The sequence below is a fragment of the Littorina saxatilis genome, linkage group LG16 (genome assembly GCF_037325665.1).
Source record: "Littorina saxatilis isolate snail1 linkage group LG16, US_GU_Lsax_2.0, whole genome shotgun sequence".
Taxonomy (NCBI): Eukaryota; Metazoa; Mollusca; class Gastropoda; order Littorinimorpha; family Littorinidae; genus Littorina; species Littorina saxatilis.
Genome location: NC_090260.1, coordinates 52,923,647 through 52,939,045, shown reverse-complemented (window position 1 = coordinate 52,939,045; position 15,399 = coordinate 52,923,647). Strand labels below are relative to the sequence as shown.

The window sequence follows — 15,399 nt, the reverse complement described above, 5'->3', positions numbered from 1 at the left end:
TGTAGTACAGTCTGAATGCCTCTGTCTGTGATGGAAAGGTAGTAGTACAGTCTAAATGCCTCTGTCTGTGAGGGAAAGGTAGTAGTACAGTCTGAATGCCTCTGTCTGTGAGGGAAAGGTTGTAGTACAGTCTGAATGCCTCTGTCAGGAAAAGGTAGTAGTACAGTCTGAATGCCTCAGTCTGTAAGGGAAAGGTTGTAATACAGTCTGAATGCATCTGTCTGTGAGGGAAAGGTAGTAGTACAGTCTCAATGCCTCTGTCTGTGAGGGAAAGGTTGTAATACAGTCTAAATGCCTGTGTCTGTGAGGGAAAGGTTGTAATAAAGTCTGTATGCCTCTGTCTGTGAGGGAAAGGTTGTAGTACAGTTTGAATGCCTCTGTCTGTGAGGGAAAGGTTGTAATACAGTCTCAATGCTTCTATCTGAAAGGGAAAGGTTGTAGTACAGTCTCAATGCCTCTGTCTGTGAGGGAAAGGTTGTAATACAGTCTGAATGCCTCTGTCTGTGAGGGAAAGGTTGTAATACAGTCTGTATGCCTCTGTCTGTGAGGGAAAGGTTGTAGTGCAGTTTGAATGCCTCTGTCTGTGAGGGAAAGGTTGTAGTAGTCTGAATGCCTCTGTCTGTGAGGGAAATGTAGTAGTACAGTCTGAATGCCTCTGTAAAGGAAAGGTTGTAATACAGTCTGAATGCCTCTGTCTGTGAGGGAAAGGTTGTAGTACAGTCTAAATGCCTCTGTCAGGGAAAGGTAGTGATACAGTCTGAATGCCTCTGTCTGTAAGGGAAAGGTTGTAGTACAGTCTGAATGCCTCTGTCTGTGAGGGAAAGGTAGTAGTACAGTCTGAATGCCTCTGTCTGTGAGTGAAAGGTAGTAGTACAGTCTGAATGCCTCTGTCTGTGAGGGAAAGGTAGTAGTACAGTCCGAATCCATCTGCCTGTCAGGGAAAGGTAGTAGTACAGTCTGAATGCCTCTGTCTGTCAAGGAAAGGTAGTCGTACAGTCTGAATGCCTCTGTCTGTAGGGGAAAGGTTGTAGTACAGTCTGAATGCCTCTGTCTGTGAGTGAAAGGTAGTAGTACAGTCTGAATGCCTCTGTCTGTGAGTGAAAGGTAGTAGTACAGTCTGAATGCCTCTGTCTGTCAGGGAAAGGTAGTCGTACAGTCTGAATGCCTCTGTCTGTCAGAGAAAGGTAGTAGTATAGTCTGAATGCCTCTGTCAGGAAAAGGTAGTAGTACAGTCTGAATGCCTCAGTCTGTAAGGGAAAGGTTGTGATACAGTCTGAATGCATCTGTCTGTGAGGGAAATGTAGTAGTACAGTCTCAATGCCTCTGTCTGTGAGGGAAAGGTTGTAGTACAGTCTGAATTCCTCTGTCTGTAAGTGAAAGGTTGTAATACAGTCGGAATGCCTCTGTCTGTGAGGGAAAGGTAGTAGTACAGTCCGAATCCATCTGCCTGTCAGGGAAAGGTAGTAGTACAGTCTGAATGCCTCTGTCTCTGAGGGAAAGGTTGTAATACAGTCTGGATGCCTCTGTCTGTGAGGGAAAGGTTGTAGTACAGTCTGAATGCCTCTGTCTGTGAGGGAATTGTAGTAGTACCGTCTGAATGCCTCTGTATGTAAGGGAAAGGTTGTAATACAGTCTGGATGCCTCTGTCTGTCAAGGAAAGGTAGTAATACAGTCTGAATGCCTCTGTCTGTCAGTGAAAGGTTGTAATACAGTCTGAATGCCTCAGTCTGTGAGGGAAAGGTGGTAATACAGTCTGAATGCCTCAGTCTGTGAGGGAAAGGTAGTAATACAGTCTCAATGCCTCTGTCTGTGAGGGAAAGGTTGTAGTACAGTCTCAATGCCTCTGTCTGTGAGGGAAAGGTAGTAGTACAGTCTGAATGCCTCTGTCTCTCAGGGAAAGGTAGTCGTACAGTCTGAATGCCTCTGTCGGGGAAAGGTAGTAGTACAGTCTGAATGCCTCTGTCTGTGAGGGAAAGGTAGTAGTACAGTCTGAATGCCTCAGTCTGTAAGGGAAAGGTTGTAATACAGTCTAAATGCCTCTGTCTGTGAGGGAAAGGTTGTAGTACAGTCTCAATACCTCTGTCTGTGAGGGAAAGGTTGTAATACAGTCTGAATGCCTCAGTCTGTCAAGGAAAGGTAGTAATACAGTCTGAATGCCTCTGTCTGTCAGTGAAAGGTTGTAATACAGTCTGAATGCCTCAGTCTGTGAGGGAAAGGTTGTAATACAGTCTGAATGCCTCTGTCTGTGAGGGAAAGGTTGTAGTACAGTTTGAATGCCTCTGTCTGTGAGGGAAAGGTTGTAGTACAGTTTGAATGCCTCTGTCTGTGAGGGAAATGTAGTAGTACAGTCTGAATGCCTCTGTCAGGGAAAGGTAGTCGTACAGTCTGAATGCCTCTGTCTGTCAGGGAAAGGTAGTAGTACAGTCTGAATGCCTCTGTCTGTAAGGGAAAGGCAGTAGTACATTCTGATTGCCTCTGTCTGTGAGGGAAATGTTGTAGTACAGTCTGAATGCCTCTGTCTGTGAGTGAAAGGTAGTAGTATAGTCTGAATGCCTCCGTTTATGAGGGAAAGGTAGCAGTACAGTCTGAATGCCTCTGTCTGTCAGGGAAAGGTAGTCGTACAGTCTGAATGCCTCTGTCTGTCAGAGAAAGGCAGAAGTACAGTCTGAATGCCTCTGTCAGGAAAAGGTAGTAGTACAGTCTGAATGCCTCAGTCTGTAAGGGAAAGGTTGTGATACAGTCTGAATGCATCTGTCTGTGAGGGAAATGTAGTAGTACAGTCTCAATGCCTCTGTCTGTGAGGGAAAGGTTGTAGTACAGTCTGAATGCCTCTGTATGTAAGGGAAAGGTTGTAATACAGTCTGGATGCCTCTGTTTGTGAGGGAAATGTTGTAGCACAGTCTGAATGCCTCTGTCTGTGAGGGAAAGGTTGTAATACAGTCTGAATGCTTCTGTCTGTGAGGGAAAGGTTGTAATACAGTCTGTATGCCTCTGTCTGTGAGGGAAACGGTGTAGTACAGTTTGAATGCCTCTGTCTGTGAGGGAAAGGTTGTAGTAGCCTGAATGCCTCTGTCTGTGAGGGAAATGTAGTAGTACAGTCTGAATGCCTCTGTAAAGGAAAGGTTGTAATACAGTCTGAATGCCTCTGTCTGTGAGGGAAAGGTTGTAGTACAGTCTAAATGCCTCTGTCAGGGAAAGGTAGTGATACAGTCTGAATGCCTATGTCTGTAAGGGAAAGGTTGTAATACAGTCTGAATGCCTCTGTCTGTGAGGGAAAGGTAGTAGTACAGTCTGAATGCTTCTGTCAGGGAAAGGTAGTAGTACAGTCTGAATGCCTCTGTCTGTGAGAAAAAGGTTGTAATACAGTCTGAATGCCTCTGTCTGTGAGGGAAAGGTAGTAGTACTGTCTGAATGCCTCTGTTTGTAAGGGAAAGGTAATAGTACAGTCTGAATGCCTCTGTCTGTGAGGGAAAGGTAGTAGTACAGTCTGAATGCCTCTGTCTGTGATGGAAAGGTAGTAGTACAGTCTGATTGCCTCTGTCTGTAAGGGAAAGGTTGTAATACAGTCTGAATGCCTCTGTCTCTGAGGGAAAGGTAGTAGTACAGTCTGATTGCCTCTGTCTGTGAGGGAAAGGTTGTAGTACAGTCTAAATGCCTCTGTCTGTGAGGGAAAGGTAGTAGTACTGTCGGAATGCCTCTGTCTGTAAGGGAAAGGTTGTAATACAGTCTGAATGCCTCTGTCTGTCAAGGAAAGGTAGAAATACAGTCTGAATGCCTCTGTCTGTCAGTGAAAGGTTGTAATACAGTCTGAATGCCTCAGTCTGTGAGGGAAAGGTTGTAATACAGTCTGAATGCCTCTGTCTGTGAGGGAAAGGTAGTAGTATAGTCTGAATGCCTCTGTCTGTGAGAGAAAGGTTGTAGTACAGTCTGAATGCATCAGTCTGTCAGGGAAAGGTAGTAGTACAGTCTGAATGCCTCTGTCAGGGAAAGGTAGTATTACAGTCTGAATGCCTCTGTCTCTCAGGGAAAGGTAGTCGTACAGTCTGAATGCCTCCGTTTATGAGGGAAAGGTAGTAGTACAGTCTGAATGCCTCTGTCTGTGAGGGAAAGGTTGTAGTACAGTCTCAATACCTCTGTCTGTGAGGAAAAGGTTGTAATACAGTCTGAATGCCTCAGTCTGTCAAGGAAAGGTAGTAATACAGTCTGAATGCCTCTGTCTGTCAGTGAAAGGTTGTAATACAGTCTGAATGCCTCAGTCTGTGAGGGAACGGTTGTAATACAGTCTGAATGCCTCTGTCTGTGAGGGAAAGGCAGTAGTACAGTCTGAATGCCTCTGTCTGTAAGGGAAAGGTAGTAGTACAGTCTGAATGCCTCTGTCTGTGAGGGAAAGGTAGTAGTACAGTCTGAATGCCTCTGTCTGTCAGGGAAAGGTAGTAGTACAGTCTGAATGCCTCTGTCTCTCAGGAAAAGGTAGTCGTACCGTCTGAATGCCTCCGTTTATGAGGGAAAGGTAGCAGTACAGTCTGAATGCCTCTGTCTGTGAGGGACATGTTGTAGTACAGTCTCAGGGCCTCTGTCTGTAAGGGAAAGGTTGTAGTACAGTTTGAATGCCTCTGTCTGTGAGGGAAATGTTGTAGTACAGTCTCAGGGCCTCTGTCTGTAAGGGAAAGGTTGTAGTACAGTCTGAATGCCTCTGTCTGTGGGGGAAAGGTTGTAGTACAGTCTGAATGCCTCTGTCTGTGAGGGAAAGGTTGTAGTACAGTCTGAATGCCTCTATCTGTCAAGGAAAGGTAGTAGTACAGTCTTAATTACCTTTGTCTGTCAGGGAAAGTTAGTAGTACAGTCTCAATGCTTTTGTCTTTGAGGGAAAGGTTGTAGTACAGTTTGAATGCCTCTGGCTCTGTCTGTGAGGGAAAGGTAGTAGTACAGTCTGAATGCCTCTGTCTGTGAGGGAAAGGTAGTAGTACAGTCTGAATGCCTCTGTAAGGGAAACGTTGTAGTACAGTCTGAATGCCTCTGTCTGTGAGGAAAAGGTTGTAATACAGTCTGAATGCCACTGTCTGAATGCATCTGTCTGTGAGGGAAAGGTAGTAGTACAGTCTGAATGCCTCTGCCCGTAAGAAAAAGGTTGTAATACAGTCTGGATGCCTCTGTCTGTGAGGGAAAGGTAGTAGTACAGTCTGAATGCCTCTGTTTGTAAGGGAAAGGTAATAGTACAGTCTTAATGCCTCTGTTTGCAAGGAAAAGGTAGTAGTACAGTCTGAATGCCTCTGTCTGTGATGGAAAGGTAGTAGTACAGTCTGATTGCCTCTGTCTGTAAGGGAAAGGTTGTAATACAGTCTGAATGCCTCTGTCTCTGAGGGAAAGGTAGTAGTACAGTCTGATTGCCTCTGTCTGTGAGGGAAAGGTTGTAGTACAGTCTGAATGCCTCTGTCTGTGAGGGAATTGTAGTAGTACCGTCTGAATGCCTCTGTATGTAAGGGAAAGGTTGTAATACAGTCTGAATGCCTCTGTCTGTCAAGGAAAGGTAGAAATACAGTCTGAATGCCTCTGTCTGTCAGTGAAAGGTTGTAATACAGTCTGAATGCCTCAGTCTGTGAGGGAAAGGTTGTAATACAGTCTGAATGCCTCAGTCTGTGAGGGAAAGGTAGTAGTACAGTCTCAATGCCTCTGTCTGTGAGGGAAAGGTTGTAGTACAGTCTCAATGCCTCTGTCTGTGAGTGAAAGGTAGTAGTACAGTCTGAATGCCTCTGTCAGGGAAAGGTAGTAGTACAGTCTGAATGCTTCTGTCTGTGAGGGAAAGGTAGTAGTACAGTCTGAATGCCTCAGTCTGTAAGGGAAAGTTTGTAATACAGTCTGAAAGCCTCTGTCTGTGAGGGAAAGGTTGTAGTACAGTCTCAATACCTCTGTCTGTGAGGGAAAGGTTGTAATACAGTCTGAATGCCTCAGTCTGTCAAGGAAAGGTAGTAATACAGTCTGAATGCCTCTGTCTGTCAGTGAAAGGTTGTAATACAGTCTGAATGCCTCAGTCTGTGAGGGAACGGTTGTAATACAGTCTGAATGCCTCTGTCTGTGAGGGAAAGGTTGTAGTACAGTTTGAATGCCTCTGTCTGTGAGGGAAAGGTTGTAGTACAGTTTGAATGCCTCTGTCTGTGAGGGAAATGTAGTAGTACAGTCTGAATGCCTATGTCAGGGAAAGGTAGTAGTACAGTCTGAATGCCTCTGTCTCTCAGGAAAAGGTAGTCGTACCGTCTGAATGCCTCCGTTTATGAGGGAAAGGTAGCAGTACAGTCTGAATGCCTCTGTCTGTCAGGGAAAGGTAGTCGTACAGTCTGAATGCCTCTGTCTGTAAGGGAAAGTTTGTAGTACAGTTTGAATGCCTCTGTCTGTGAGGGAAATGTTGTAGTACAGTCTCAGGGCCTCTGTCTGTAAGGGAAAGGTTGTAGTACAGTCTGAATGCCTCTGTCTGTGGGGGAAAGGTTGTAGTACAGTCTGAATGCCTCTGTCTGTGAGGGAAAGGTTGTAGTACAGTCTGAATGCCTCTATCTGTCAAGGAAAGGTAGTAGTACAGTCTTAATTACCTTTGTCTGTCAGGGAAAGTTAGTAGTACAGTCTCAATGCTTTTGTCTTTGAGGGAAAGGTTGTAGTACAGTTTGAATGCCTCTGGCTCTGTCTGTGAGGGAAAGGTAGTAGTACAGTCTGAATGCCTCTGTCTGTGAGTGAAAGGTAGTAGTACAGTCTGAATGCCTCTGTCTGTGAGTGAAAGGTAAGGTAGTAGTACAGTCTGAATGCCTCTGTCTGTGAGGAAAAGGTTGTAATACAGTCTGAATGCCACTGTCTGAATGCATCTGTCTGTAAGAGAAAGGTAGTAGTACAGTATGAATGCCACTGTCTGTAAGGGAAAGGTAGTAGTACAGTCTGAATGACTCTGTCTGTGAGTGAAAGGCAGAAGTACAGTCTGAATGCCTCTGTCTGTAAGGGAAAGGCAGTAGTACATTCTGATTGCCTCTGTCTGTTAGGGAAAGGTAGTAATACAGTCTGAATGCCTCTGACCTGAGTGTTGTGAGAGGGGAACCAAGACAAGGAGCGTGATGGAGGTCGAGGTTCAGTGTCCAGCAGTTTAACGTTAGGAACTTAAAGTCACGAATGTAGCTTGGTCTGACATGTCTATAGACTTACCTCAGCTTCGGCAAGAGACAAGGTTTTGAGTCCTTGCTCCAGTGCTCCGTTGTCACTGTTATCCCTGTCAACCCCAATGACGTCATCATGGCTGTCACTGTTCCCTGAACAAAAACAAACAAGTAGATTTCTATGTTCTTACGGTAATGTTCAAGTGTCATTTCCTGACAAATGGTCTATTGACAGACCCCTCCACTATTCAATACCTCGAGTATTATTCACCACCACAGTGATCATTTAAATGATGTAAACAGTGTGTCTGACCACAGTGATCAATGAAGTGATGTAAACAGTATGTCTGACCACAGTGATCAATGTAGTGATGTAAACAGTGTGTCTGACCACAGTGATCAATAAAGTGATGTAAACAGTGTGTCTGACCACAGTGATCAGTTAAGTGATGTGAACAGTGTGCCTGACCACAGTGATCAGTGAAGTGATGTAAACAGTGTGTCTGACCACAGTGATCAATGAAGTGATGTAAACAGTGTGTCTGACCACAGTGATCAATGAAGTGATGTAAACAGTGTGTCTGACCACAGTGATCAATGAAGTGATGTAAACAGTGTGTCTGACCACATTGATCAATGAAGTGGTGTAAGTTACAGTGTATCTGACCAAAGTGATCAATGAAGTGATGTAAACAGTGTGTCTGACCACAGTGATCAATGAAGTGATGTAAACAGTGTGTCTGACCACAGTGATCAATGAAGTGATGTAAACAGTGTGTCTGACCACAGTGATCAATGAAGTGATGTAAACAGTGTGTCTGACCACAGTGATCAATGCAGTGGTGTAAACAGTGTGTCTAACTACAGTGATCACTGAAGTGATGTAAACAGTGTGTCTGACCACAGTGATCAATGAAGTGATGTAAACAGTGTGTTTGACCACATTGATCAATGAAGTGATGTAAACAGTGTGTCTGGCCACAGTGACCAGTGAAGTTATGTAAACAGTGTGTCTGACCACAGTGATCAATGAAGTGATGTAAACAGTGTGGCTGACCACAATGATCAATGACGTAATGTAAACAGTGTGTCTGACCACAGTGATCAATGAAGTGATGCAAACAGTGTGTCTGACGACAGTGATCAATGAAGTGATGTAAACAGTGTGTCTGACCACAGTAATCAATGAAGTGATGTAAACAGTGTGTCTGACCACAGGGATCAATAAAGTGATGTAAACAGTGTGTCTGACCACAGTGATCTATGAAGTGATGTAAACAGTGTGGCTGACCACAATGATCAATGAAGTGATGTAAACAGTGTGTCTGACCACAATGATCAATGAAGTGATGTAAACAGTGTGTCTGACTACAGTGATCAATGTAGTGATGTAAACAGTGTGTCTGACCACAGTGATCAATGAAGTGATGTAAACAGTGTGTCTGACCACAATGATCAATAAAGTGATGAAGACAGTGTGTCTGACCACAATGATCAATGAAGTGATGTAAACAGTGTGTCTGACCACAATGATCAATGAAGTGATGTAAACAGTGTGTCTGACCACAATGATCAATGAAGTGATGTAAACAGTGTGTCTGACCACAGTGACCAATGCAGTGATGTAAACAGTGTGTCTGACCACAGTGATCAATGAAGTGATGTAACCAGTGTGTCTGACCACAGTGATCAATGTAGTGATGTAAACAGTGTGCCTGACCACAGTGATCAGTGAAGTGATGTAAACAGTGTGTCTGACCACAGAGATCAATGAAGTGATGTAAACAGTGTGTCTGACCACAGTGATCAATGAAGTGATGTAAACAGTGTGTCTGACCACAGTGATCAATGAAGTGATGTAAACAGTGTGTCTGACCACAGTGATCAGTGAAGTGATGTAAACAGTGTGTCTGACCACAGTGATCAATGAAGTGATGTAAACAGTGTGTCTGACCACAGTGATCAGTAAAGTGATGTAAACAGTGATCAGTGAAGTGATGTAAACAGTGTGTCTGACCACAGTGATCAGTGAAGTGATGTAAACAGTGTGTCTGACCACAGTGATCAGTGAAGTGATGTAAACAGTGTGTCTGACCACAGTGATCAGTGAAGTGATGTAAACAGTGTGTCTGACCACAGTAATGAATGAAGTGATGTAAACAGTGTCTGACCACAGTGATCAATGAAGTGATGTAACCAGTGTCTGACCACAGTGATCAATGTAGTGATGTAAACAGTGTGCCTGACCACAGTGATCAATGAAGTGATGTAAACAGTGTGTCTGACCACAGTGATCAATGCAGTGGTGTAAACAGTGTGTCTGACTACAGTGATCACTGGAGTGATGTAAACAATGTGTCTGACCACAGTGATCAATGAAGTGATGTAAACAGTGTGTCTGACCACAGTGATCAATGGAGTGGTGTAAGTTACAGTGATCTCTGAAGTGATTTAAACAGTGTGTCTGACCACAGTGATCAGTTAAGTGATGTGAACAGCGTTTATGACCACAGTGATCAATGAAGTAATGTAAACAGTGTGTCTGACCACAGTGATCAATGACATGATGTAAACAGTGTGTCTGACCACAGTGATCAGTGAAGTGATGTACACAGTGTGTCTGACCACAGTGATCAATGAAGTGATGTAAACAGTGTGTCTGACCACAGTGATCAGTGAAGTGATGTAAACAGTGTGTCTGACCACAGTGATCAATGAAGTGATGTAAACAGTGTGTCTGACCACAGTGATCAGTGAAGTGATGTAAACAGTGTGTCTGACCACAGTGATCAATGAAGTGATGTAAACAGTGTGTCTGACCACAGTGATCAGTGAAGTGATGTAAACAGTGTGTCTGACCACAGTCATCAATGAAGTGATGTAAACAGTGTGTCTGACCACAGTGATCAGTGAAGTTATGTAAACAGTGTGTCTGACCACATTGATAAATAAATTAATGTAAACAGTGTGTCTGACCACAGTGATCAATGAAGTGATGTAAACAGTGTGTCTGACCACAGTGATCAGTGAAGTTATGTAAACAGTGTGTCTGACCACATTGATCAATGAAGTGATGTAAACAGTGTGTCTGACTACAGTGATCAATGTAGTGATGTAAACAGTGTGTCTGACCACAGTGATCAATGAAGTGATGTAAACAGTGTGTCTGACCACAGTGATCAGTGAAGTGATGTAAACAGCGTGTATGACCACAGTGATCAATGGAGTGATGAAACCAGTGTGTCTGACCACAGTGATCAGTGAAGTGATGTACACAGTGTGTCTGACCACAGTGATCAATGAAGTGATGTAAACAGTGTGTCTGACCACAGTGATCAATGAAGTGATGTAAACAGTGTGTCTGACCACAGTGATCAATGAAGTGATGTAAACAGTGTGTCTGACCACAGTGATCAATGAAGTGATATAAACAGTGTGTCTGACCACAGTGATCAGTGAAGTGATGTAAACAGTGTGTCTGACCACAGTGATCAGTGAAGTGATGTAAACAGTGTGTTTGTGTCTGACCAGAGTGATCAATGAAATGATGTAAACAGTGTGTCTGACCACAGTGATCAGTGAAGTGATGTACACAGTGTGTCTGACCACAGTGATCAATGAAGTGATGTAAACAGTGTGTCTGACCACAGTGATATATGAAGTGATGTAAACAGTGTGTCTGACCACATTGATCAATGAAGTAATGTAAACAGTGTGTCTGACCACAGTGATCAATGACGTGGTGTAAACAGTGTGTCTGACCACAGTGATCAGTGAAGTGATGTAAACCTGCCCACACCTTGCACTCACTGTAGTCTGACATCAACCTGCCCACACATTGCACTTACTGTAGTCTGACACCAACCTGCCGACACATTGCACTCACTGTAGTCAGACACCAACCTGCCCACACCTTGCACTCACTGTAGTCTGACACCAACCTGCCCACACCTTGCACTAACTGTAGTCTGACACCAACCTGCCCACACCTTGCACTTACTGTAGTCTGACGCCAACCTTCCCACACCTTACACTTACTGTAGTCAGACACCAACCTGCCCACACCTTGCACTCACTGTAGTCAGACACCAACCTGCCCACACCTTGCACTCACTGTAGTCTGACACCAACCTGCCCACACCTTGCACTCACTGTAGTCTGACACCAACCTGCCCACACCTTGCACTCACTGTAGTCTGACACCAACCTGCCCACACCTTGCACTCACTGTAGTCAGACACCAACCTGCCCACACCTTGCACTCACTGTAGTCTGACACCAACCTGCCTACACCTTGCACTTACTGTAGTCAGAAACCAACGTTACCACACCTTACACTTACTGTAGTCAGGCACCAACCTGCCCACACCTTGCACTCACTGTAGTCAGACTCCAACCTGCTCAAACCTTGTACTTATTGTAGTCTGACACCAACCTGCCCACACCTTACACTCCCGGTAGTCTGACACCAACCTGCCCACACCTTGCACTCATAACTATAACATTTTACTAATCCAACAAAGGAAATTAAATTGGTCATCAGCACATATAGGTCATTAATTAATAATTATAAAAGAATAAGAGAAGAAAATTCATAAAACCCATGATAACAAAAAAAATATCTAAAGTAATATATGTACAACTACAATACCCTTTTTACTTGCACACTTGACACACCGACACACCAACACACATGCATACATACCTACATATATACATACATACATACATACATACATACATACATACATACATACATACATACATACATACATACATACATACATTCCATGTTAAAGTGCAGCCAAGAATATCACAATAACCATATCACTGTTTGGACTAACAGACAAGTCCCCATGCAAATGATGATAACAACAATCCATAATTAACGCTATTGCACTACCAAAAGAAGAGACCAACCAAACACATAAAACCAATCACAGTAATCATCATCAGTTATCACAGGTATCACAGGTATCACAGTAGATTAGCCATCAGGTTGTTAGACTCAATTGGGCAAATATAGTGTCAACACCATCACAACAGTAGTTTGACGCCAACCTTCCCACACCTTACACTTACTGTAGTCTGACACAAACCTGCCCACACCTTGCACTCACTGTAGTCTGACACCAACCTGCCCACACCTTCCACTCACTGTAGTCTGACACCAACCTTCCCACACCTTGCACTCACTGTAGTCTGACACCAACCTGCCCACACCTTACACTCACTGTAGTCTGACACCAACCTGCCCACACCTTGCACTCACTGTAGTCTGACACCAACCTGCCCACACCTTGCACTCACTGTAGTCTGACAACAACCTGCCCACACCTTGCACTTACTGTAGTCTGACACTAACCTGCCCACACCTTGCACTCACTGTAGTCTCACACCAACCTGCCCACACCTTGCACTCACTGTAGTCTGACACTAACCTGCCTACACCTTGCACTTACTGTAGTCTGACACAAACCTGCCCACACATTGCACTCACTGTAGTCTGACAACAGCATGCCCACACCTTGCACTTACTGTAGTCTGACACCAACCTGCCCACACCATACACTTACTGTAGTCAGACACCAACCTGCCCACACCTTGCACTCACTGTAGTCAGACACCAACCTGCCCTTGCACTTACTGTTGTCTGACACCAACCTGCCCAAACCTTGCACTTACTGTAGTCTGACACCAACCTTCCCACACCTTACACTTACTGTAGTCCGACATCAACCTGCCCACACCTTGCACTCACTGTAGTCAGACAATAACCTGTCCACACCTAGCACTCACTGTAGTCAGACACCAACCTGCCCACACCTTGCACTCACTGTAGTCTGACACCAACCTGCCCACACCTTACACTTACTGCAGTCAGACACCAACCTGCCCACACCTTGCACTCACTGTAGTCAGACACCAACCTGCCCACACCTTGCACTTACTCTAGTCTGACACCAACCTGCCCACACCTTACACTCACTGTTGTCTGACACCAGCCTGCCCACACCTTGCACTTACTGTAGTCTGACACCAACCTGCCCACACCTTACACTTACTGTAGTCTGACACCAACCTGCCCACACCTTGCACTTACTGACGTCTGACACCAACCTTCCCAAACCTTGCACTTACTGTAGTCTGACACCAACCAGCCCACACCTTGCACTCACTGTAGTCAGGCACCAACCTGCCCACACCTTGCACTCACTGTAGTCTGACACCAACCTACCCACACCTTACACTCACTGTAGTCTGACACCAACCTGCCCACACCTTGCACTTACTGTAGTCTGACGCCAACCTTCCCACACCTTACACTTACTGTAGTCAGACACCAACCTGCCCACACCTTGCACTCACTGTAGTCAGACACCAACCTGCTCACACCTTGCACTTACTGTAGTCTGACACCAACCTGCCCACACCTTACACTCACTGTAGTCAGACACCAACCTGCCCACACCTTACACTTACTGTAGTCTGACACCAACCTACCCACACCTTGCACTTACTGTAGTCTGACACGAACCTTCCCACACCTTGCACTCAATGTAGTCAGACACCAACCTGCCCACACCTTGCACTCACTGTAGTCTGACAACAACCTGCCCACACCTTGCACTTACTGTAGTCTGACACCAACCTTCACACACCTTACATTTACTGTAGTCCGACATCAACTTGCCCACACCTTGCACTCACTGTAGTCAGACACCAACCTGTCCACACCTAGCACTCACTGTAGTCAGACACCAACCTGCCCACACCTTGCACTTACTGTAGTCTGACACCAACCTGTCCACACCTAGCACTCACTGTAGTCCGACATCAACTTGCCCACACCTTGCACTCACTGTAGTCAGACACCAACCTGTCCACACCTAGCACTCACTGTAGTCAGACACCAACCTGCCCACACCTTGCACTTACTGTAGTCTGACACCAACCTGCCCACATGCACACCTTACACTCACTGTAGTCAGACACCAACCTGCCCACACCTTACACTCACTGTAGTCTGACACCAACCTGCCCACACCTTACACTCACTGTAGTCAGACACCAACCTACCCACACCTTGCACTCACTGTAGTCAGACACCAACCTGCCCACACCTTGCACTCACTGTAGTCAGACACCAACCTGCCCACACCTTACACTTACTGTAGTCAGACACCAACCTACCCACACCTTACACTCACTGTAGTCTGACACCAACCTGCCCACACCTTGCACTTACTGTAGTCTGACACCAACCTGTCCACACCTTGCACTCACTGTAGTCTGACACCAACCTGCCCACACCTTACGCTCACTGTAGTCTGACACTAACCTGCCCACACATTGCACTTACTTTAGTCTGACACCAACCTGCCCACACCTTGCACTTACTGTAGTCTGACGCCAACCTTCCCACACCTTACACTTACTGTAGTCAGACACCAACCTGCCCACACCTTGCAATCACTGTAGTCTGACACCAACCTGCCCACACCTTACGCTCACTGTAGTCTGACACCAACCTGCCCACACCTTGCACTCACTGTAGTCTGACACCAACCTGCCCACACCTTGCACTCACTGAAGTCTGACACCAACCTGCCCACACCTTGCACTTACTGTAGTCAGACACCAACCTGCCCACACCTTGCACTAACTGTAGTCAGACACCAACCTTCCCACACCTTGCACTTACTGTAGTCTGACACCAACCTGCCCACACCTTGCACTTACTGTAGTCAGACACTAACCTGCCCACACCTTGCACTAACTGTAGTCAGACACCAACCTTCCCACACCTTGCACTCACTGTAGTCTGACACCAACCTGCCCACACCTTGCACTCACTGTAGTCTGACACCAACCTGCCCACACCTTGCACTTACTGTAGTCAGACACCAACCTGCCCACACCTTGCACTAACTGTAGTCAGACACCAACCTTCCCACACCTTGCACTCACTGTAGTCTGACACCAACCTGCACACACCTTGCACTCACTGTAGTCAGACACCAACCTGCCCACACGTTGCACTCACTGTAGTCTGACACCAACCTGCCCACACCTTGCACTCACTGTAGTCAGACACCAACCTTCCCACACCTTGCACTTACTGTAGTCTGACACCAACCAGCCCACACCTTGCACTCACTGTAGTCAGACACCAACCTGCCCACACCTTGCACTCACTGTAGTCTGACACCAACCTACCCACACCTTACACTCACTGTAGTCAGACACAAACCTACCCACACCTTAC

General features: G+C 45.6%; 1 protein-coding gene across 1 annotated transcript in view; it reads right to left on the bottom strand.

Moving 5' to 3' along the window:
- LOC138950062 (uncharacterized) overlaps positions 1 to 15,399 on the bottom strand; it is a 133,182-nt gene that overhangs the window by 93,485 nt on the left and 24,298 nt on the right. The window contains exons 14-15 of the mRNA XM_070321842.1: positions 14,853 to 14,910; positions 7,180 to 7,316 (exon numbers count right to left, since the gene is read on the bottom strand). Of these exons, the coding sequence (XP_070177943.1) occupies positions 7,180 to 7,316; positions 14,853 to 14,910 (195 nt within the window). The remainder of the gene's footprint in view (positions 1 to 7,179; positions 7,317 to 14,852; positions 14,911 to 15,399) is intronic.